Here is a 26,189-nt window from a genome sequence, read left to right as displayed (position 1 = left end):
AGGGACTTACTATGTTTTAGCAGGACTTGAGAGAAATATGCTAGGGGACAGAATTTGTATCTTTTTGATTCCATGTTTATCATATAATTTTTAGAAAACTAGTCCTCCCAGTATTTGGAAATGTATTTTCTCGCAATGGAAGACCTATTTCTGGTAAATGACCAGATGCACTATTTATGTTAAAATAAGAGCTTTTTTTTAATTGGAAAAAGCATATGAAATTGGCATTTTAAGTTTTTAAAAAGTAATATTATAGTTTTTGCTTCCTAGCCTCAAGATTCATTATATTTAAATGAGAATGAACACTGAAGATCTACTAACAAGTACATTCTTAGAACTCTCTAAAGATGAGTGCTAAAATTTTCTTAGACTCTTTTTTTTTAAACCCTAAAATTTTGGCGAGGGAATTATAATACATCAATCAGGATATAAGAATAAACTTCATTAAAATTCAGAAAAGGATAGGGTCAGCTATAACCAATGTAAGCTTATAAGAAAGATGAAGTCACACTGCCATATTTCATATTTTATTCAATTTTAATATGGTTTCCATTATTAACTTTTAAAACAAAATGATTTCCAGTTTAAAAAACAATGCACTGACCACATAGTTCCTTTTTCATTTTATACAGTTATACAAATATTCTAAATACACGTTTTGTGTTCAAGATGATGGCAAATAAGATTAACTGTACAGTACATAAGGAAAGAAAATATTTTAAGCATATTTAGAAGCAATAGAAATGTCTATACAAAACAAGCAAAAATGGAATAAAATTTTTTATTTTTAAAGTATTGCAACAGGCCCACAGGTTTGTAACAAAAATGTCTTTGCACAGTTCCTCACAATGCCCCATTAATAGCTAAAGCAAGACAGCGGTTTTTAGAAAATAATGTTTCAAAATGCTACATACACATGGTACTATTGTTTGCACAGTTTGATCAAAATAAGGATCTACTCTGAGTCAAGCAAAACCTAGAGGAAATATACCAAACAACTTGAAAATCATTTGTATAAAATTCATTGCACATTATTTTACTCAGTTGTTTGAAAAGTAAAAAAGTGTATTTACAAAATATTTTGCAGTCAAAATTATAAAGTGAATGGATATCTCTAAGTAACACGTCCTGATACAGACAGTTCAAGGAAAACACACGAATGTTTTTTCTTTAAGAGGTTTTCAGTGCTCCTTCCACAGGGAAGTAAACATGATCTACTCAAATGGATTTACAAGATGGTACACATACTGGAGCAAATCCAACACCTGCATTATAAAACAATGTTAAAAAGGTGAAAGAATGAGGAATTTATACATTGTAGTAATAAGAAGTGAGCTATTCAGATCAACAAGTACAATTTTTACTTCAGTTGGCATAAAAGTCTTCATAGTCTTCAGATAATAGACAATGAACATCCTTGACTCGATGAAAGTTGAAAAAGCACCATGCACAACAGTTTAGTGGTGAACACTGAAAAAAATAGCACCTGGAATTCTGCGATATTGACGATTTAAAACTGGTCTAGTAACTGCCGGAGATATGGTGCCTTGGATAATTCTCTATTTACTCGGGAGAGTTTGAAAAGTACTGGGCAGTTCAGAGAAACACATGGGATATGTCGATCAAAGCAACCTGTACAGTTCTTGCATATCTGAAAGCATAAGAGACATATATAAAACAATAGGAAAGTTTTTATATATATGTATAAACAATAAATTTTTATAATCCCTCCTTTCTGACCTACCACACATTACCAACATTACAGAAAAGTTTCATTAATTTTCATCTCTTAGAAGCCTAGCCTACCCTATGTTGAGACATTTCTAAAGGATATTTCACAAAACAGAGTTCAAATTTTCCCAAGAATTCATTTCATTCCTAAGATCAGCTTTCATTTATGATAGAATCCTATTATATTAAAATCCACATAATAAACTATTCGATTACCAAAGGAATGTCTTTTCAATGAACTATAAACGGTATTTTTAAAATTAGATCATCTTTTTATATGCCAATCGTAAAAAAGTTATTCATTTTCTTATTTCAGAAGAGAAAATATCAGTATGAGAAAAATCAAATGATATGCATTTGGAAGTAGTGGTCTAGACCAGTAGTTCTCAACCCTGGTTAACAATGAGCTTAATAATAAACTAATGCCTGAGCCCCATCCCAGACGAATGAATCAGAATCTCTGTGGATGAGTTCTTATCACTGATCTGATAACAGGAGCACATCTGGATCAGAAGGTGACAGCCTCAGAGGAGCTTCCTAAAGGCAAATACCAGGTGCATCCACACAGAAAACAACTGGAATCTTTGAACATCTTGTTCAATAAGAACCCATATCCAACCCCAGCCTTCAGAAAGAGATGGCCTCAAAAATGGACATATATCTGACAGCACTGCAGGTTGGTTCAGGAACCACAGAGCAAAACTCAAGAAAGCAAAATGCAAGAACGTTCAGCAAAAACAAACTCTGCAGCAGCAGACACCTCAGGGTGGAGTCAAGCCCAGTCCCTGCCAGAGAAATACGGACACGCAACCCGGATCCCCCAACGACACCTATCCTGTAGCCCTTTATGCAGGTCACCAGGCACCCTTGTACCAACTCAGCTTATACCCAATGTTAAGGTCCCTACAGATGTCTTCCTTGGCCACAGAACAGCCCATTTTGGCTGCTGCCAAGATCCTGACATTAACTGCCTCTATCCCATTTTGGAATCCCAGGTTGGTTCTCCATGCTTCAGTTCTAATGTTTTTGGCTATTCACTTCTACAAAGCAGGGAGGGACACTAGATGTAAGCGGTCACATGTAATGATTTCCATTCAAGAGCATATTAGAGGTAGACACCACAACATAGACTGATTTCAGAAACATTATGTGGCGTAAAAGATATGAATTCCTAGAGCAGGGAAAACCCATCTGTTGTGGCAAAAAGATCAGTGGCTGTCTGTGTGGAAAGAATTAAATAGAAGCACAAAACAAATTTATTAGGGTGATGGAAATGTTTCATGTCTTAATTAGGGTGGGAGTTACCTGAGGGAATAAATTCATCAAAACACTGAGAACTGTACATCTAAAATTGACATTTTATTTTACATAAATAAAATGTAAAATAAACCTCAATAAAATAAACCTCAATAAAAAATATATAATGAGGGAAAAAAAAGAATCTCTGGGGATCAGAGCCTAAGAATCTGTATGTTTTAAGCTCCAAGGTGATTCTGATGTATAAGGTTTGATCTTAACCTCAAACTCGTGGGCTCAAGCAATCCTCCTGCCTCAGCCTCCTGAGTAGCTGGGATTACCAGCATGCACCACCATGCCCGGCTAATTATTTCTATATATTTTTAGTTGGCCAATTAATTTCTTTCTATTTTTAGTAGAGACAGGGTCTTGTGCTTGCTCAGGCTGGTTTCGAACTCCTGACCTTGAGCGATCCACCCGATTTGGCCTTCCAGAATGCTAGGATTACAGGCATGAGTCACCACGCCTGGCCCATAAGGCAATTTTTTTAAAAAGAAGCATTTTTATGTTTTACACAGTAATCAGATTTTAAACAATACTTAAAGGCTCAAGTCACATATACAATATAGTTTTAAAAAGATTATAAAACAAGAAAAACATTAAAAAGGGGATCCCAAATAGCAGCAACTACTCTAGATTACCTTGTAAGAGAAAAACGAAATATGCTCTAGTGAATTCTTTGATCTATCAAAGGGCTTCTGTTTTGAAGGTGGCTTACAGGCAGTGAATTTTTGTTCTTTGTCCCAGTATCTTCCAGCCAGCCAAGCGAAGGGCACATTTTTCTGAGTTACATTGGTTATTGTATCTAATATTATGATACTGCCACAAGCAAACTGCTTAGAAACCTGTGCTTCAGTATGTTCCATGAAGACTGAGAATACTGTTCTTCTATGAAGGCTTTGCTAATTATATCTCTGCCAAGAGACTCAAATGTATTCCCAAATATAGAATTTCTGTATTACAGCTCTATGAACTGCAGCTACATTAAGGTGCCAGGACAAACTGATAAATATTTAAGCACTCTGTGCTCGTCTCATAAATAAGCCTGGATGGAATTACTTGACTCACTAAATTTAACTCTATGTTTAGTTTCAAGATCCTTTACTGGTTATTTAAACCCTGTACATTATAGACCAATTCAGGCTTATATTTAAAACTTTAGCCACCATAACCTAGACCTACTTTTTAGCTCATAAGAAGACAGAGATTTAAAAAATATCTGCTTTAATCTTTATTGATTCCTTCTTTTTGCTATCCTTTGGCTTTCTTATTTTTTCAAAAAACTTCAGTCAGATGCCTAATTCATTTGTCTTCATTCTTTCATATTATTAAAAATGTTTAAGGTGATGAGTGTTTCTCTGAGATCTGCAATGGCCATCTAGAATTCCACATGTAATTGTTTTCATTTTGTTTAATACGGCATGTTAGAATTTCTAAGTGGAAAGACCATTTTTTTTCTCAGTTTATAATTACTAGCTTTTTTTATAGCATTGTATCAATCATGTCATTTGTAATATTCCTACTTTTTGAAATTTATTGAGGGTTTCTTTACGGACTAAGTTGTAGTCAATTTTTAAACATTCCATAACTGTTAAGCATTTATTCTTAAACAATTAACATTTAAATAATAAACATTAAACTATAGAAGTGTAATGGGTTACAGAGTTTGATATATAATCCTAATATCGACCTTATAATATTTAGATCTTCCATAATTGTACTTATTTCTGATCATTTAATTGGTCTTGGACTGAGAGAGACATTAAAATCTCTTGTTTTAATATGTTTCTCTTTCTCATTACATCTCCAGTACTTTCTGCTTTATGAAAATTTCTACAGATTACTAAGATCCAACAAAGGAATTTTCAAAGAGAGTTGGTTGCTGCCATTGGGACAACAGCCTATAAAATAAACAGAAGATGGGAGCACCCAGTGACGTCTGTGGTTATACTGACTGGAACCACAAAACTAGTACAAAATGGCTGAAAGCTGGTTGGTATTAATTTCAGTGATGTACTGCTTTTTTAATTATACATTAAGCAGGATTGTTAATTCATTAAAAAAATATTTACAGACCACCACTGTGGGCTGAACTCTATACTAGGCATGGCAGACTCAGTGGTGAAAGAAGGGCAGGGCCTATGCCCTCACCAGCCCACTTGTTGTTTAGTGGGGAAAACAGACACACACATAATCGCAGTAAAGCAGAGGAGGTTATGGCAGGAGCCCATTGCATGGGAGGCTTCACCTGGTCTAGGGGTTTAAGCTGATTCCTATGAGATGATTCCAGGGGTGGGTAGAGGGAAGCATTCCTGGCAGAGGAAGCAGGGTGTTTAAAGTCCAGGAGGTGGAAGAGATCAAGGGGCATTCATGGACCTAAAAGAAGGTTAGTATGGTACAGGTGGAGATAGAGTGTGACAGGGAGAAAGGCAAGGAATGGTGACGGACAGGTAGCAAGGTAGGGCCAAAAGGGAGAAGGACTTACAAACCCCATGCTAAAGAGTTTAATTTTTATCGGGGGCAGCGGGGAGAATTATTCTTTATGTATCATTCTTCAACTTACTTCAAGAGATGTTTGTTGTTTATTTCTGCTAGAATTCCCATACATCCTGCATTTTCTGTCTATATCCTAGCTCGGCCTCTTATCAGCAACATAACATGCAAATGACTTAGTCCGAACCTCTCTGTGTTAATTTACTCAACTGTATTCCAGAGACTGTTCTAGGTACTCTTACAGGTAAGACTCAGTTATGTTAACTATTAATTTTCTACCTGGACTCATAGAATTGCAAACCTTTCAAGTTTACTGCAATTCTCATAGACAGCTAGATTTTTTAAAGAATGGTAAGTATTGATAGAGAAATTAAGACTTTTCTTCTTCTTCTTCTTTTTTTTTTTTTTTTTGAGACAGAGTCTCACTTTGTTGTCCAGGCTAGAGTGAGTGCCGTGGTTGTCAGCCTAGCTCACAGCAACCTCAAACTCCTGGGCTCGAGTGATCCTTCTGCCTCAGCCTCCCGAGTAGCTGGGATTACAGGCATGCGCCACCATGCCCGGCTAATTTTTTATATATATATATCAGTTGGCCAATTAATTTCTTTCTATTTATAGTAGAGACGTGGTCTTGCTCTTGCTCAGGCTGGTTTTGAACTCCTGACCTTGAGCAATCCGCCTGCCTCGGCCTCCCAAGAGCTAGGATTACAGGCGTGAGCCACAGCGCCCGGCCTTTTCTTCTTTTTTAATACCACAGGTTGAATATCTCTTATCTGAAATGCTTGGGACCAGAAGTGTTTTGGATTTTGGGATATTTGCATTATACCTACAGGTTGAACATCCCTAATCTGAAATTCCAGAACATTTCAATGAGCATTTCCTTTGAGTATCATGTTGGCCTTCAAAAGTTTCAGATACTGGAGTTTTTTAGATTTCAGATTAGGGATGATTAACCTGTACTATAAAAGAAACTGTGTGGATGGCCATTCTATTCTAGTTCTAGCTTTTAATAAACACAATACTTCTATTCCATAAAAACAAAAAGTAAATTATAAACCAAATTTAGCGATTTGAAATAGTTTAAATCAATTATGATATTTTTGAGATTTTGAGACGTTTACCAGTTTAGAATCTTCATTTCACTTTTCACACTGGTTTCATATCTCATACTATAACTCAAAAGTTCACTGTATCTCCCTGAAAAATCAGATTGCTTGGGATTCCAACTCTATCAAACAAAGCCATACCTTTACAAGTTGCTCCTGTTTACGTTCCAACTCTCGAATTTCTTGGCTGAGGATGACTGCAACATGCTGAGGTTGGCTCCGACATTTGCTACAGATGCCGTGCTGAGTCAGGTCATCGCACACAGGACAGTGTAAGGTAGTGAAATATTGTGAAATAGTGCCTTTCCGCCCTTCAATTTCATTTCGAGAGGAGCTGGTGGCTTTCTGGATCTATAAAACATCAATTCAGAAATAAGTCTGAACCAGCTTCATAGAGAACTGCTTTTTCATGCTAATTACAGGTTTACTCAGGCATTCATTCATTCAACAAATGGTGAGTAGCTATTACGTGCCAGACACTGTTCTATACTGGGACCTCAGAAATGATGTAAGTTCCATGAAAGCATGGAGCTTTGATCTTAATATCATCAAATATATTGGTTTTTCTTTAATATCATCAAATATATTGGTGGGGAACGGTCTGCCATTCACATAGAAGACAATGAAAGAAATCCAGGCTGAGAGTGGATACTGTTTAAGAGTGCACAAGTTGGGCCATGGAAACAAAGCAAGTGGAAGGTTAAAACAATTTGCTAGGCAGTAGGGTGCAAAATTTAAGCAAAAGTAAACCTGGAGCATTTTACTCCTCCCGCACACGCCCATACTTCCATCAGAATGGATCATTTCAAATTTAGATATATGTCACCTAAGAATCTTTTATTTGAAGTTAATAATGGTTTCAGAGATCTGTCTTCTGGTACTCTTTTTACATTAAAATAACATGATCATGGCATGGTGGCTCACACCTATAATGCCAGCACTTTGGGAGGATGAGGTGGGAGGATTGCTTGAGCTCAGGCATTTGAGACCAGCCTGGGCAAGAATGAGACCCTGTCTCTACAAAAACTAGAAAAATTAGCTGGGTGTGGTGGTGCACGCCTATAGTCCCAGCTACTTTGGGAGGCTGAGGCAGGAGGATCTTGAGCCCAGGAGTTTGAGGTTGCAGTGGGCTATAATCATGCCACTGTACCCTAGCTGGGGTGACAGAGTGAGACTGTGTCTCAACAAAACAAAAAAAGCTACATTATTATACCCTTGCCATATTCTCCTGGTATCTTAGAAATCACTTTGCATAAAAGTTATTAGGTTAGCCTCCTAGAAGTGTCATTGGTTTAACATTCTTGCTGGTGATGAAATAAAAAATAGCAATTAAAAAGTCTGAGCTGGCCAGGCGTGGTGGCTCACGCCTGTAATCCTGGCACTCTGGGAGGCCGAGGCGGGCGATTGCTCGAGGTCAGGAGTTCAAAACCAGCCTGAGCGAGACTCCGTCTCTACTATAAATAGAAAGAAATTAATTGGCCAACTATATATTATCTATTCTATTATCTATTATCAACTATATATTATCTATATATTAATATATATAGAAAAAATTAGCCGGGCATGGTGGCGCATGCCTGTAGTCCCAGCTACTTGGGAGGCTGAGGCAGCAGGATTGCTTGAGCCCAGGAGTTTGAGGTTGCTGCAAGCTAGGCTGAAGCCACGGCACTCAATCTAGCCTGGGCAACAAAGCAAGACTCTGTCTCAAAAAAAAAAAAAACAAACAACAAAAGTCTGAGCTTCCTGGCCTAGAGCCAGGATATGTGCTCAGAACACTTATATTAGCGTATAATTGGGCAAAATAACACAAAGCCTATTTTATAATAAAATATTGAATATGTCATGTGATGCATTAAATACTATATTGAAAGTGAAAAACAGAAAGGTTGTATGGGGACTTGAAGTATGGTTTCTTTTGAATGTGTACCACTTTTGCACCATTGTAAAGCTGAAAAATTTTAAGTTAAACCACCATAAGTTGGGGATCATATGTAATGCTATTATATTTTAACATTACAACATTTCTTTAGTCCGGTTTCTTCAGTACTTTGTCTAGATACTAAATCCTATACGTTTCTTTAACATCCATTCTGAAGGAAAAAAAATTCCTATTAGCTGGTTTATTATGAATTATTTTGTGGCTAAGTATTTACCATTGAAATAATTGTGGGATTTTAACATTTCTATAATTTGGCCATCCTGATAGAAGCCAGAAAGGTGTAGAAAACTTAAAAGAAGAGTGTGGTATCTTTGCCAGTTTAGGATAGAGGATCTGTTCTGCCTTTCATAGCACATAAATAAAATCTTTAGTTCTACTGCAAATTTGAAGTGAAATCTCTCCGTAGCTAGAGCACACGTACTACTTGGCAAGCTTACCCTTGGTAATTCATGATACCAGCTGAAGACATCAATACCAATAAGTGAGAAGATTCTTGCCAGGGGTGGAAGGATTTGCTTGGTCATATAGTAAGTGGCATTCAGTCTTAGAGTCGGGTCCTGCAGGACTTCCACCGGGCGCCTTACCAGCTGGATAAGTGGTACTCCAGGGGTCCCATAAATGATGACATAGGGCACTCGCTCCCCAACTCGAGGCTCAGAGCGCCGGTCATAAGTAAGCATTTTCCTATTTAAATCCAAATAAAATGCACACTCAAAGACTATTATATAAGGCATCGTTCCAGCAAATTAAATCAGAATTAAGCAATAATAAAACCATGAAAAATATACAGGGGATATTTGTATCAAATTGGAGTTACTACTTCTTGGAGAACTATATACATTTCACTTAGCTGGCACCAAGTGGATATAAGAGTTTAAAAATTACCCTGTAAATCACTAATATCTGCCAACTCATATTATTTTCCAGGTATCAAGTAGCTTAAGAATTTTTTTTTATCCCTTAAGAGTAAGAACTATCATAAATCTAACAATGAAGGATAAGAAAAAACTTAACTAAACTGTCTGATTGCAGAATGATACCAGCTTAAGTGCTCTGATATATCAATATTAAGGACCACCTAGTGATTTTGATGTGGGAGAAACAAATGAATCAAGCTCTGTATCAGATTATAATTTCATTGCATTAAATTTCCCAAGGAAAGCCAAGGATTTCCTCTTCAGCACTTACCAAGTATGAGGGAGCATTCGTTAACCTTCAGTAAGGCTTCATGTGGGCAGGTAAACAACCAGACTGTAAACAACTACTGCCTGTAGACTAGGTGTCTTTTCATTTACTCTAAGCCTGTGCAGAATCCTAGGACTACACTGGCTAGGTATTGAGGGTATTGTTACCTTGTAAGTTCAAGGGCTGGCACACAAGCTCCAGGTTTATAAGAAAAACTTCCTCTGTATTCCTTGGCAAAGATAAAATCTTGTATGCTGGCCTTTCCTTCCAGAAGCTTCATACATTGTCGCTGAACATACTGTTTAATTAGACTTATATCTCTTGTTTCAAATAGCAGCTTTAGAGAACGCTCAAGTATCTGAAAATAAAAAAGATATGCATATAAAGATAAAATATTCCCTAGTATGTTTCATTATTGTTATACTTTCATTATATACCTACAGACCTACTGAAATAATCTGTTACTTACAACGATTAGATAATAAAAATATTAGAAATTGGAAAATATTTGAGACTTTATATAGCTTTCTATTTCTAAAAAGAAACTATCATGTCATTTGAGGAATATTAGAATGATATGCATATGAAACATTTGCTATGTGATGAGCTACATAAAACATTTAAGTTTTTCTTACATAGTCAAAGCGCTCTAGGCACAAGAAACCAGACATGATTTCATGTATTGTTTTTTTTTTTTTTCCTTTTTTTTTTTTTATTTTTTTTTTAATTTTTTTTTAGGCATACAAGCTAAAGGATGATCATGTATTGTTTTATATTTACCATTATAGAAAGAACCTGATTCAGTTACAGGAAGGACAGAGAGAAGTTTAAAGATCATCAAGCAGTCAAATCAAGATCAGCCTTTTGCCTTTCTATAGTGTTGATAAATAACTGTGACAGAATTTTCTGCGTTGGAAATATTTCTACTAGGACATGACCAACATGCAGTGAATTCATATAGAGGACTGAATTTAAATTAGTTCTAGATGAAGGTTCTGTATTTTATTCTGAATGCTGGAACCTATGAGTATTTATTCAATAAGCTTATTAATTTAGTTTAGATACAATTCTGCCTACTACACAGAAAGGATGTATTGGGTGATATCTCTTCCAGAAACGAGTACTGAAAAATATCCCCAATTCACATATTTTATATATAACATTATATACTGACATAGTATATTGATAAGTGTCAATCCATTATGCTTTTAATGCTCTCATATAAAACTCAGTGTACAGAATGCTATTTCCATTTGTCATTTATTTTTGGTTTGCTATAGAAGGAGTCTGGGCATGAATAAAGAAAAATAAAAAATATTATGGTTTAAATTACTATGGTTAAGAAATCTGGGTAATTTATATAGCACCACCATTTGGAAATCTTCCTAATTCATATTTAATAATCCAAATAAGTGAAAATTCAGTTAATCTGGGATGGATTATATTATTTATGAAATCTCTCTGTTGTTTCTTTTACTTATCCTGCTTACTAGCATTCGGGAATTCTTATATGACAACATCATATTATCATCTCCATGTGATAGCAGGAAAATTCTTATGAAGTTCATGTGTTGCTTTTTAGCAATTTTGATAAAACACAAGGTATGGGAAGAAGTCAGAAACTAAGGACTGAAATGAAATGATTTTTTTTCATTAGAAATAAAATTCTCAAAGTTCATATAGTTTCTCCTATAGCTACATTTCCACCAGATTCTTTGGCTATTTATTTTTTACAGATGAGGATAAGATAGATAAAACTTACCTTGGAAACAGCAGGACAGGAATCTCTTCTAACTGTTTCTATTCCTTTTGCATCGAATATTGGGTCCTTTTGTTCCAGTGTTTCATACATGTAACCCACATACCTCTTTTTTGTTTGCAAAACACAGGGCAAATATACCTGTGGTGAAATTAACAAAATGCCTCTTAATAATCATTTTTACCCATTATGAATATTTTAATGTCTTTCTACTCTCTTTAGTCAAATGTCAATTATAAAAAAATTCTAAATATGACTTAGGGCCCAACAAATTGATGATATGCCCTCTGAAGGTGAAAACACACAAAATGAATTATCTTTCCTTCTTTACCACTTACTCACTTTTTCTTGTACTATCAATTTTGTTCCTACCTCAACTGATAATGTTCTCTCAAAAGTCATCAATATCTTCTTAAACAATGAAAAAAATTGTTTTAAAAATTATTTTATAAGTAACACCTACATATGGTACAAAAAATTATGAGAATATATAGTTGTAAGTCCCTTAGCTTCCACTTCCTGTTCCTCAGACACATTGTATTACTGGTTTCCTGTGTATCATTCCAGAAATATTCTATGCAAATACATGTACTTAAACACTCTTCTTTTCCCCCCAATAGGAGCTTATCATATATACCACTTGGTAGTTTGCTTAATTCAGTAATTTATTTGGAGAGCATTCCATCCCAGTAGAGAAAGCTCATTTTGTTTTATAGCTACATAGTAGTCCATGTTTGGGGGACATCATAATTTATGTAACCAGTTATCCACTATGGGTCATTTGGATATTTTCAGTCTTTTGGAATTACAAGTATAGGATTCCAGCAAACAACCGTGCATGAATTAATCTGTAGATTAAATTCCTTGAAATGGAATTCCTGGATGTGTCTTTGTTTGAATGTTACCAGTTTGGTCCTTTCTCCTGCCCCCAAGCCTTTTTTCCCCCCCATTTATTTATTTATAAATGAATGAATGACAGTCTCACTCTGTTGTCCTAGGTAGAGTACAGTGGCATCATCGTAGCTCACTGCAATCTCAAATTCCTAGGCTCAAAGAATCCTCCTGCCTCAACCTTCCAAGTAGCTGAGACTACAGGTGCATGGCATGATGCCTGGCTAATTTTTCTATTTTTAGTAGAGATAGGGTTTCACTCTTGCTCAGGCTGGTCTCGAACTCCTGAGCTCAAGCAATCTTCTCACCTTAGCCTTCCAGAGCTCTAGGACTGTAGGCACGAGCACTGGCCTCTTAAAATATTTTTTATGTTATGTTGACAAAAATTGTATATATTTATCATGGACATTTTTTTTTTTTTCTGAGACAGAGTCTTGCTTTGTTGCCTAGGCTAGAGTGAGTGCCGTGGTGTCAGCCTAGCTCACAGCAACCTCAAACTCCTGGGCTCAAGCGATCCTTCTGCTTCAGCCTCCCAAGTAGCTGGGACTACAGGCATGTGCCACCATGCCCAGCTAAGGACATGTTGTTTTGAAATATGTAGATATTGTAAAGTTCCCAATCTTTATCAATAACCACATTAAATGTAAATGACCTAAACATCCCAATTAGAAGGCAGAAAGGATCAAACTGGATAAAAAAGACCAAACTATGGGCTACCTATTAGAAATTCACTTTAAACATAAGAATATAGAAAGGTTAAACATTTAAAAATGGAAAAAGATATGCAGTCATGGGCTGCATAACAATGTTTTGGTCAATGATATACCACATATATTATGGTGGTCCCATAAGATTATAAAAACATATTTTTATTGTATTTTTTCTATGTTTAGACACACAAATACCTATCCATTGTGTTACAGTTACCTATAGTATGCAGTACAGTAACATGCTTGTACAGGTGGGTAGCCTAGGAGCAATCGGCTATACGTTAGAGTCTAGATGTGTAGTGGGGTAGACCATCTAGTTTGTGTGTAAGTACACTCTATGATGTTGGCACAATAGTGAAATTGCCTAACGAGGTATTTCTCAGAATGTATCCCCATGTTAAGTGATGCATGACTGTACATGCTAACACTAATCAAAAGAAAGCTAGAGTAGCTATAGTATCAGAAAATAGATTTCAAGACAAGTACTATTATCAAAGGTAAATGTGTATGCACCTAAAATAAGTAAACTTTGAAAAACGTGAAACAAACTGACAAAACTAAAAGAAAGAAACAGGTAAATTCATGTTTATAATTGGAGACTTTAGCACCTCTCTCTTAGTATTTGACAGAAAATCAGTAAGAACATGAAAGTCTTCACTGTTAACACTATCAATTAACCTAATCTAAGTAACATTTATAGAACATTCTACCCAATAACCAGAAAACACATGGTTTTTTCAAGGTTACATGAAACATTCAGTAAGACAGACTGTATGCTGGACCAAATAACAAATTTCAATAAACTTAAAGGCACTGAAATCATAGAGTATGTTCTTTGACCATAATGCAGTTAAACTAGAAATAATAAAAAGATTACTATAATATCCCTAAATATTAACACACTTCTAAGTAACCTATGGGTCATTCTCATTAAAGCAAATGAATAATGAAAACACAGATATCAAAATTTGTAGCTAAAGCAGTGTTTAGCGGGAAATTTATTTCTTTAAATGCTTTATATTAAAAAAGATTTGTTCAAAATCAATCAAGCTTCCAAATTAGGAAGACAGGAAAAGCAAAGCAAACCAAGCCCAAAGTAAATAGAAGGAAGGAAATAATAGAGTGGGGAAAAAAGTTCAAAAGGTTCAACAAACTGATAAACCTCTAGCTAGAATGAACAAGGAAAAAATAAAAATAAATTATCCATATCATAAATGAAAGATGTCACTAAAGATTCTACAGATATTAAAATCACAATAAGGAAATATGAACAATTCATGCCAATGGACAATTTTTTGACAACAAAAAGTTATTAAAACTAACATGCTGAGAATCTGATTATTTAAAAAAAAAAAAAACTAACATGAAAGAAAACCTGAATGATGCAGTATCTAGTAAAGATGTTTAATTTTTAACTAAAAATCTTTCCCCTTCTGGGTGAGATGGCACATGCTTATAATCCCTGTTACCTGGGATGCTGAGGTGTGAGGAATGCTTCAGCCCAGAAGTTCAAGGCTGCAGTGCTATGACCATGCCTGTGAATAACCACTGCACTCCAGACTAAGGAACAAAGTGAGAACTCATCTCTTAAAAAAATAAAACAAAACCTTCCCCCCAATAAAATTTTGGGTCCAGATGGCTTTATTGGTGAATTCCATCAGTCATGTAAGGAAGAAATAATTGTACCAATCTTACACATTTTTTCTTTCAAAAAATAGAAGAGGGGGCCGGGCGCGGTGGCTCACGCCTGTAATCCTAGCTCTTGGGAGGCCGAGGCGGGCGGATTGCTCAAGGTCAGGAGTTCAAAACCAGCCTGAGCAAGAGCGAGACCCCGTCTCTACTATAGAAAGAAATTAATTGGCCAACTGATATATATATATAAAAAAAATTAGCCGGGCATGGTGGCTCATGCCTGTAGTCCCAGCTACTCGGGAGGCTGAGGCAGAAGGATCGCTCGAGCCCAGGAGTTTGAGGTTGCTGTGAGCTAGGCTGACGCCACGGCACTCACTCTAGCCTGGGCAACAAAGTGAGACTCTGTCTCAAAAAAAAAAAAAAAAAAAAAAAAAAAAAAAAAAAAAATAGAAGAGGGGTATAATATTTCCAACTATTTTATGAGGGTAGCCTTCTCTTGTCCCCAAACCAAAGATAATACAAGAAAATAAAAACTACAGATCAATATTCATCATGAACATATGCATCATAATTCTTAAATGTTTATATTTTTTTTTGAGAAGTTTTATAGTTTTGCTTTTATGTTTAAGGTTTGTGATCTGTTTTAGGTAAATTTTTGTGTGTGGTGTTATTCTCCAAGCACACCATGTTTTTTCACTTCACCAGATGGGTTGAATAGATATACTTCTACAATTGCACTCACTGTGTTTTCTAATTTTTCTCTCCTCTCTCTGCCATAATTAGAATGTTCATTCTTCAGGACAGAACCAAAACTGAGTCCTCTCTGAATTCCTCTCTGAATTTCTGGTGGCACAATTCTTACTTTAGACTAGGTATATAATAAATATTTGGGAGTCATCTTTGAATCTTTTCTCCCTCTTTTATCCTTTCCATACCTGCCCTCTTAAGTTAATCACTTCTAATTCTTGCTCATTCTTCTTTCTTAGTTTCTCTTGAAATGCCTTTTCTTTATTTACCTTATTGTCATTTCACTAGTTCACACTATATAGGTTGCAAGAAGCATTCTGTCTTGAGATCCTCCTCTCCCCAATTCATCTCATACATCACTGCAAGGTCAATCCTCCCCAAACAGCTCTAATCACGACACTTTCTTGCTTGATAATTGCTATGGTTTAAATGTATTCCCTCCAAAATTCAGGTATTGCCAATGTGATAAGTATCTTTAAAAGGTTGAGGCCTCTAAGATAATTAGGTCATGAGGGCTCCTCCCGTCAGGAATGCGATTAGGTACCCTTATAAAAGGGGTGGAAGGAGGGAGTTCATCCCTTTTTGCCTTTCTAACTTTTGCCATGTGAGGACGAAGCAAGGTCCCCATCAGACACCAGATGCTAGTGCCTTGATCTTAGACTTCCCAGCCTCCAGAACTGTGAGAAATAAATTTCTGTTCTTTATAAATTACCCAGTCTGTGGTATTGTTATAGTAGCAGAAACAGACTAAGACAATAATAACCTTTACTAAATAAAGTCTACATACTTTAGCCTGGCCTTCAAGACACTCCACAGTCTGGTCTCAACTTTATTTTTCCAGATTTATCTCTTGCTACTCTATTTCTATATTGTGCTTTTCCAATTCCGTATCCTTCTATGTGCCATTTTCTCACAGAATGATTGCAGCTCCATGGCTGCCTACTGAAACTCTACCTATTTTTGAAGACACAGTTCAATGTCACCTCCTACTTGGAGTCTCCCTGTCCAGCCCAGGAGGACACAATTCCTCTTTTTCTTTTTGCTCTTACAGTGCTTAGGGAGACTGCTCTCATGAGACTTTAAGTTTACAATAAAAGAGATCACTTATATACATTTCTTATCTTTCCTTTTAGATTACTGGCTCTTAGAGAGCAGGGCTATGTCTTATGCTTCTTTGTTTTCCACACAGCTCCTAGGTTCAGTATCTTTTATATAGAAATAAATAATTACATATTTGTTGATGAGAGACAGGAAAAAGAAAAAAAAAATAATAATTACATATTTGATACCTAAAAGTGAAAAGAGTCAAAAGTCCAGGGGTAGACTATATTTTGCAAAGAAAAAATATCTCCCACCCTACATAGTCTTCTTACCATGTGACTCTGACATTCTTCCCATTAACAGATGAGGTCTATGTTCTCTCCCCTTAAATCTAGAGAGGTTTGTGACACTGTGTGACTTTAAGACCAGGTCATAAAAAACAAAAGCATCTTTTGTCAGTTTTTCTTTGGGATGTTCACTCCTAGAACCCAGCCATCATGCTATGACAAAGAATAAGCAGCCCCAGGGAAAGGCCATGTGTAGGTATTCTAGCTGATGTCACAACCTGCAGCCAGCATCAACTGCTAGACCTGAGAGTAAGTCAGCTTCAGATGATTTCAGCCCTCAGCTGTTGACTGGGTTACTCCAGCCTTTAAGTCTTTTTAGCTCAGGACCTAGATATTGTAGAACAGAGACAAGCCATCCCTGCACCTGAATTCCTGAGCCATACAATCTGTAAGCAGAATAAAATGCTGATTATTTTACACCATTAAGTCTGGGGTGGTCTGTTACACAGTAACAGTTAACTGGAACAACTTTTTAATTTCCTTATATAAAGATATTACTAAAAAATTTGAGGAAATCATGTAGAACTAAGAAAATATTTAACACTTTTATAGAACTGTAAACTGATTCTGAAAATGTAATGAATAAGTCAGAAATCTCTAGAAGGTATGTGAATTTTATATGTGATTATTAGTACTACATTCCTCTTACCTTTTCAAACTTCAGTTTCACTGGTTTAGGATTGGTAGCTGTTACAGCTTCAGCAATTTCCTGACCAATCTTAAAAGACTGCTCCTTAGTGGCTCCTTTCAGTAGCACAAACATACTAAGGGGATTAAAAATAAAGTAGGGTAATGAAGTTGTTACTACAAAAAAATTCATGAAGAGTAACTTTCTTGGCTAAGACTCTGTCTAGTACCAAAGAAAACTCTTTTCCCACACTTATTCTTCCTTATTAAGTTGCTTCCTAAGATTTCCTGTTTTATCACATTTCCCTTAGGTACTCATGGTATATACCTTGTTACAGATCTTTTTAGACATCCAGTTTTTCTAGTTTAGCTATACACCAGAGCAGCTCAGATAATACAGCTGCCAAGAAGGTCCCAGACATTTAAGGCTTTGTATGGTACACAGTTAAATCCATCATAAAATAAGAGAATATGTGATTATAAAAAAATGGAAAATTTACTTGTGCTATGGGAGGAAGTTTCCTTCCAGAACCACCCAACTTAAAAAAGACGACATATTTTTGTAATATATGTTCACTGAAGGATAGTTAGAAAACACAAGAAGGTGCAAAGAAGAAAATAGCTATCTATAATCCTACCATTCAGAAGAAAACCAGTATAATAAACATTTTATGTATATATCTAAAAATCCTTTCTCATTTGCTATAATAGATCATATTGTTTGGTAACTTTCTCTTTGCATTCAATGGTACAATGTGAACATTTTCCCATGTCACTTTGTTCTTTTACATTATTTTTATAATTATACTGTATTTCAATGTATGGATATATCATAATTTAACCAAACCCTTGCTACTGAAAATTTAGGAGGTTTTAATTTTTTGCTACTATGTTGTATAAAATAATTATTTGGCACACCTCTAATTGTATAATTAGAACAAATTCCTAGAAATGGTGTACACTAAAAATGTATTTTGAAAGATAGTATCAAACTGATTTCCAGGAATGCATTTCTGATGTATAATCCCACCAGCAATGTATGCAGGTCAAGAAGGATGGATTTCTAATATGGATAAGAAAATACCAATATAAAAAATATTCAAAAATAACTGATAAAAGTATTGGATATTTTTCTAATATAATCCAGTTAACTTTATAATAGCACTTTACATTTCATTATATACTACAATCTGAGCACCAACAGAAATAATGGATAATAAAGATAATATTTAAGTAAGAGATATTATAAAGTTCATTTTCACTTATAATTTTAGTGGAAAGACATTAAATAGTGGAAATCGATGATATCTTGAAACTAAACTTTAAGATTCTTGTTTCTAGCCACACAAACCAATTTTTGAAATGTTCTTATATTGGACTTTAAATCCCATTTGGGTGGTTTCTTTGGACTCTTTTCCTGTTAATGCTGGAGATAGTACTTGTCTTAGAGCCTAATATGAAAAATTTAAGAAGAAAAGGAGTACTAATTTATTCAATTTTACTTAAGATTTTTAAAATAAAAATTGTCTCAATCTGAATTAATTTTAAAATTCACTAAAGTAGAATATGAAGGCCTCACATATAATAGTTATACCTTCAAGCTAGGCTATACGCTGAACCATTTGAAGCTTTTTGTGATTTCTTTTTAGGCCACCTGATGCTCTTTACACCAATACAGACTTATTTTTAATACATTATAACATTTCCTTTTGAAAGATTATTTTAAAAATCAACATTATTGAGGTATAATTAGGATATAATAAAACGAACATATTGTAAGGATATAGTTCCATGAATTTTGACAAATATATAGACTCATTGTCTGAATTATATCCCCTCAAAATTCATACGTTGAAGTTCTAACACTCTATACCTCACAATATGACTGTTATTTGGAGAAGGGGCCTTTAAAGAGGTGATTAAGTTAAAATGAGGCTGTTAGGTAGGCCCTAATCCAAACTGACCGGTGTCCTTATAAGAGGAAATTTGGATATTCAAAGAGACATCAGAGATGTGCATACACAGAGGCCAGACTACATGAGGACACAGTGAGAAAGCAGCCATCTATAAGCCAAGGAGAGCCACAGGAGAAACCAAACCTGCCAACACCTTGACTTTGGACTTTTGCCTTACAGATTGTGACAAATCTGTGATATTTTGTTATGGCAGCTCTAGCAAACTCATACACTTGTGTAACTACCACCAGAATCAAGATATATAACATTTTCATCACCTCCAAAAGGTCCCTTGTATTCCTTAATAATAATTCTTCATTCCTGACACTAGGCTCAACACATGACTTGCTTTCTGTTATAGATTAATTTTGTTTATTCAAGAATTTTATATAAATAGAACTATGTACCCTTTTGCGTCTGCCTTCTTTCACTCAGCATATTTTGAGATTCATCAGTGGTACTGGAATAACAGTACTGTTTTTTTTTATTATTGAGTAGTATTCCATTGTATGGATATACCAAATTTGCTTATCTAATCACCCACTAATGTACATTTGGATTGTTTGCAGTTTTTGGCTATTATAAATAAAGCTTCAATGAAGGTTCATGTTCTCGTATTTGTGTAGACATAGGTTCTCATTTCTCTTTGCTAAACATTAAGGAATGGAATTGCTGGGTTCTATGTTAAGGGTATACTGAGCTTCATATATAACTGCCAAACTGTTTTTATGAAAGATTATTATTCTTAAAATGTTCAGATGCAATGATGAATGCAAACATTTTAAAATTTAAAGTGTATATATACATATTTCCATAAGGTTCTAGAACAGGCAAAACTAAGCTACAGTAATATTAATCAGATAAGTGGTTGCCTGGGGTGGGGAGTGAGGGTGAGGGATTGACTGCAAGGGGAATAAGAGAACTTTTTAGAGTAATAAAAATATTCTGTTTCTTGACTGGTGTGGTGGCTGGTTACTTGGGTCTATACATTTCTAAACTGAATTATATACTGTGCACTTTTTTGTTAAAAATCCTAACTCAATAAAAGTGACAAAGCATTAAGCATATATACTTTACATCTTAAAAGTTATTATTACAGGGTCTGTATTTGAGATTTTACCCAGTAGTGTTAGTAAATTTATTTGAAAACATCTATGTTGTTTTGCCCAGTTTGATTTGAAGTTAAGCTTCAAGAGAGATGGCCAGGATTAACGGAAGTTTTTGGTCACTTAACAGAATGGAGGTGATTACCCTCCAAAGAGAAAGATGACTGTTTTAAAATGAGTTTCTATTTGTCTGTCACTGGTGCTTTCCATGTATGTAAATAACATTTATCTTTGGCTTAAGAAGTCCAAGTACACATTTAGAACAAAGATTTTCATACAAAGAGGCATTGAGCAAGGATATTAGAATCACCTAGGAGGTTTTTCTTAATTAGACCCAGGTGAATTTCCCAAGAGATTCTGACTGTAGCTCACTACCACTTCTCTGCTGCCTTGGAAGTATGTGTCTTACCAAACATCCTTTCCTAACCTGCCCTAGAATCATTATACTATTATAAAGAGCTTGGCCGGGCACGGTGGCTCACGCCTGTAATCCTAGCTCTGGGAGGCTGAGGTGGGCGGATTGCTCGAGGTCAGGAGTTTGAAACCAACCTGAGCAAGAGCGAGACCCCGTCTCTACTATAAATAGAAAGAAATTAACTGGCCAACTGATATATATAGAAAAAATTAGCCGGGCATGGTGGCGCATGTCTGTAGTCCTAACTACTCGGAGGCTGAGGCAGGAGGATCACTTGAGCCCAGGAGTTTGAGGTTGCTGTGAGCTAGGCTGATTCCATGGCACTCACTCTAGCCTGGGCAACAAAGTGAGACTCTGTCTCAAAAAAAAAAAATAAATAAAATAAATAGAGAGCTTTAATCACTGATGGGAATAGATCATATCCCATTGGGGTGGGATAAATATGAGTGAGAACCACTATTACATTAAATAATTGTTTGGACCACTATAATATAAAGAAATACAGTGTCCTTATTTATTATATTTTCTAAAAGGACAATAATAAATAACTGCTTTAGAAGAAAAACACCCTTCTGACAGAGCCATTTTGATGCTTTGGTAACTGATCTCCCTTAGGTAGACCCCAAGATTCATAAAATTACTAACGTTAAAATGGGAGAAAGGCAATGGTCATTTACCATCATCTATCACATTTCCTTCACTCTGATGGGGAGGAGACTGAGAAATTAATTAGTAAGGAATAAAATATTGTTGCGTAGGGTTGACCTCTGTTGTGCCAAAAACTAACATATTAAGATTTTTTTTTGTCCCCCAAGAACCTATTTGTACTCTGCTAGGTCAATACTGTTACAGTAGAGAATGCTTGCCCTAGGGCGAGTTGCCCTCTTACAGATTCAACAAACATTTTTTTGAATGGATCAGGTAGTGAATGGTGATCAAAAGTTCTAATGACATTGCAAATAAATTTCCTTTGATTGGAATCATAAAATATCTGTGAAGTATGATAATAGAAAGCACCAGCTAGGATTCAAAACACTGAATTTATGGCTCCATTACTGACTAGTTGGGTGGTCTTACACAAATTTCTTACCCTAGGGGAATTTGTTCTTAAGCAAATGTCTGAGGTCTAAGGTTTCTCCCAACAGCATGAAAACTGCTGGCCTAATAATATCAAAGTCCTCTTCCAGCCTGACATTTCTGTGAGTTTGTTTTGTTTGCTTGAATTCTTAAATATCTTAAAAGGTATACAACATAACTACAGTCAGAATCATGCCAACTTCTGATTCTGAGTGTTGTCAACAACTTATATGTATAGCCCCTAAATTAAAATCAATAATTTAAATGTTTAACTTTCTCCTCTTCCCTAAGTATTTTGTAAGGAATTCTGCTGACAAGGTGCAGAACTATATTTTAGTAACTTTCGTTTTGTTAGAATACTCAGAAGTAGTTTCATAGAACAGTGAAATACCCAAAGCCAAACTCAGGAGTGGCTTTTGATGAGGAACAGTATAGATATATGGATAATCAGAGCCTGGATAATTTGAAGCTATCTTCACCTGCTGGTAATGAAACAGCTGCTATATGAGGTAAGGTCTCATTCACAATTAAAATGATTATGCTGACCATATGTACATTTTAAAGAAATGGAGAAAATTAAATACTGTTCGAAGATTCCTTATAAGCTATTTTAATGATTGGAAGCATTATCTTCTATTGCTCTGTTGGAATGTAAAGTGATCAGAAGTCTTGAGGCAAATGCTCTTAGCATGATCATACTGTGGCTCTAAGCCCTCGATATGAAAAAAATTTCAGACTCTCAGAAATTAGCATAATGCCTATATTCTAGAAGATTTTCAATAAGCCCTACAAACAAGATGTTACATAAATAACTAGGACCTGAAAAATATCAGAGCAAGCAAGGAAGCAAACAGGCTGGTGTTATTAATTCAGGATTCAAATGCAGTCCCATTCTTTGCCAATCCATGAATAATAGGCTTGCGGAAGTCTGTAAACCCTCTGAAATCAAATAGAAAACTGTATTTGCTTATGTGTACTTCTCTTAGAAGAAGGTCAACAGATTTTGGGGCCTAGTGAAAAGTTAACCACTCACAGCTTTGGCAACTGTCCTTTAAAACAGTTTAATTACTTTAAGATATATATTTAAATTCAGGGAATTACAGCTATACTGGAGGAATTATTCACATTAAAAGTAGTTTCTTTAAATAGACTACACTCCTATGTATATGGTTTGAGCTACCTGGATGAATGTCATGGGAATCATTACAGTGTGTGGCTCAGGACACTTACCCTTTCTGACTCTTAAGACCATATCTGGTAAATCAGAACCTATGTTAACTCTTATCATGAGATTATAAGGACTGGAAAGGATTTAGGTAGAACTCTGTTTTTAGGAAGGATTACCCTTAAGCCATTTCAAACATTGAAATGAAGATCTGAAGAAATGCAAGCTACAAAACCAAAAATCCATTACCTGTCAGTATCGCCATATACAACCCTAGCACCCCATTTCTTGGTGTCATTCACCAGCTTAATAGCTCGTTCCAAGGTCTCTCTGGCTTTGTGAACAATGCTATCACCAACCTGTTGGTACAAACAAATTGGAAATAATTTCTTAACATAGCTCAGTATAAGTCAATAAACTTTAACATCTAATACTTAAAATTACTATTAATATTTCCAGAAATGAAACAAGAATGTAAAAAAGAAAACAAAATAGCAAACAATGTCATCATTCTTTCTACAAGTACTCAAGAAGAAAATGAGATGAAGAATTTAAAAGGAAGAACCAATCAATATTCATACTTGCCTTTAAGTGTATCAGGAAGTACAATGAATTGCACTTTTTACAAGGTACACAGCTACATTTGATTCTTACTGGAGTAGAAACTTAATTTGGGTTTTTAATTAAAATCATGAATTCTGTTGAGGCCTTGAGTGCATTAGAAAACCCTGAGAATGTGAGCTATGACTTAATGCATTTAATAAATCACATTATCTAATTGAAACTCAAGTTGAATAAAATGTTCAATCTGTCACCTGCTGCCACTTTCAAACAAGGTAAACTTTTAAATATGTGAGGACAAACAGCTGGATGGGTAAGCCATCCTAATGTCAAAGTCAAATATGCTTTTGAGATATACACTTTCAAATAAGTACATACACATACAGAATTTAAATGTCTGCCTAATGTTGCTTACTCTGACCTATTTAAGTTGCCCCTGGAAGAGCCAGAACTCTTGCAGCTGCTCCTGAAGACCATGCAGTATGAAGGATTCTAGGGGGATAGGGATGGGAGAAGGAGCAGTAATTAAATTCACTGATTCTGTGCCTTTGTGCCATGGTTCCTAATTTGAAAAGCACTACTCCATTACAGTGCTAAGAGAATTTAAAAAGAGGAAAATAAATGGTTTCATAATTTAGGCAATTTTTGGGGGATCCTGAAAAGTCATAATAAGAAAAATATTTAAGGTGAAAATTAATTCTCTGAAGAGAGAAAAAGGAAAAGGAATAAAGTACAGCCAGTTGAAAACAACTGTTATATATTTATCTTTATCATAAATATTAATCATCAAATAGTTTAGGAGAAAAATATGAACATACAAAATTTTTTTTTTTTCTTTTTTGTTTTTTTGAGACAGAGTCTCACTTTGTTGCCCAGGCTAGAGTGAGTGCCGTGGCTTCAGCCTGGCTCACAGCAACCTCAGTCTCTGGGGCTCAGCGATCCTCCTGCCTCAGACTCCCGAGTAGCTGGGACTACAGGCATGCGCCACCATGCCCGGCTAATTTTTTGTATATATATTTTTAGTTGGTCAATTAATTTATTTCTATTTTTGGTAGAGACGGGGTCTTGCTCAGGCTGGTTTCGAACTCCTGACCTCGAGCAATCTGCCCGCCTCAGCCTCCCAAAGTGCTAGTATTACAGGCGTGAGCCACCACGCCCGGCAACATACAAAATTTTATCAAATAAGCCAGTGACGATGTCCAACTGAGACAGAGACATTAACCTACAACTATTAAGCTACATTATTTATTCTCCATATTTTCCTCATAGGAATTCTTGCTTACAAAGTCTTGCCTTTCTCTGATAGCCCAGATCTAGTACTTTTTTGATTGTGTGTTCACTCAAGGAAAGCACATGACCAGTCAGTAATCTATTTGAGAGATCTCTAGTAAATATGCAATAATTGTTGTTTATTCTGACATTTGGAGAAACCAACCTAACTATAATCATATCTCTTTTTAAAAAATGTGGCTGATAGCTTCTATTTTTACAAAATTGGTACTAGCTTTTCACTTATTCATTAGAGGCACTTTCTGTGATGGTTGCTGCTTTTTCCATTGATTATTTCATGGAGAAGTTAACACAACACTGTACTGTTGTGAAGCTGGCATACAATGAGGTGCCAAATGCACACTTGTAGTCATTAACCTCAGAATATCTCAGAAAACCAGGTTCAAGGAGGCAGATGTTGCTTGGTAGTCTGATTTCACCATGATAAGTAGCAAAGTACTTCCTGGCAGAATTCTAGTCCTAAACTTCCACTGGTCAAGACCCTTCAAATTCTGGTTATTCTAAGGTTAGAATATATATATATTTAAAGAAGTATTATTTCTACATTATGTTATTACCAAAATACATCAATAAACAATTTTAACATTGAAAAGCCAGAAAGAAATTAGGGGACTATAGAAATGGCTCAGGAAAAGATATCTTGGTTCTACATTAGTAATAAAATCATTTCCATATTTTTCTACTAGATCATATAGATAAGTGTTTTTCAAATGTTGAGTAATGATATGAACCTCCAGGACTGACAAAGTATTTTTTTATATTACCTAAAAATATACAAACATAAACCTCGGTAACTTATTATTTATAGCCTTTACAATACCACTATAAAATCAAAATATTTATCCAGTATAAAAAAAAGCATATTATTGTACCAAAATATTCAAGTTAATAGTGTATTTTCATTTTAGATGGTATTTTGCTGCTCTCAATGTAAATATACCACTTACTACTACCACCTTTCACAAATTTTTGGAGTGCACTTTGCTTACTGTGAGCCATGTGGAGACCTTAGCCTTCCTCTGCTTTTGTCTTACTGAACTAATGCTGATATGGTATACCACAATGTCCTCAGGCCTTCACTTGGCATGAAAAGATCATTAACATAACAAGTCTGCTCTG

General features: G+C 35.4%; 1 protein-coding gene across 4 annotated transcripts in view; it reads right to left on the bottom strand.

Annotated features, from left to right (window-relative positions):
- Positions 1-511: 511 nt before the first annotated feature.
- Positions 512-26,189, bottom strand: part of REV3L (REV3 like, DNA directed polymerase zeta catalytic subunit) — a 174,819-nt gene continuing 149,141 nt past the window's right edge. For all 4 annotated transcript variants that reach the window (XM_012753067.2, XM_012753064.2, XM_012753062.3 and 1 more), the window contains 7 exons: positions 23,469-23,578; positions 17,524-17,638; positions 11,510-11,647; positions 9,915-10,105; positions 9,000-9,246; positions 6,765-6,974; positions 512-1,651 (listed from right to left, as the gene is read on the bottom strand). In XM_012753067.2, coding sequence (XP_012608521.1) covers positions 1,511-1,651; positions 6,765-6,974; positions 9,000-9,246; positions 9,915-10,105; positions 11,510-11,647; positions 17,524-17,638; positions 23,469-23,578 — 1,152 coding nt within the window. In that variant the 3' untranslated portion in view covers positions 512-1,510. The remainder of the gene's footprint in view (positions 1,652-6,764; positions 6,975-8,999; positions 9,247-9,914; positions 10,106-11,509; positions 11,648-17,523; positions 17,639-23,468; positions 23,579-26,189) is intronic.

Source organism: Microcebus murinus, chromosome 5 (assembly GCF_040939455.1).
Source record: "Microcebus murinus isolate Inina chromosome 5, M.murinus_Inina_mat1.0, whole genome shotgun sequence".
Classification (NCBI taxonomy): Eukaryota; Metazoa; Chordata; class Mammalia; order Primates; family Cheirogaleidae; genus Microcebus; species Microcebus murinus.
This window is presented reverse-complemented; position numbering and strand designations above follow the sequence as displayed.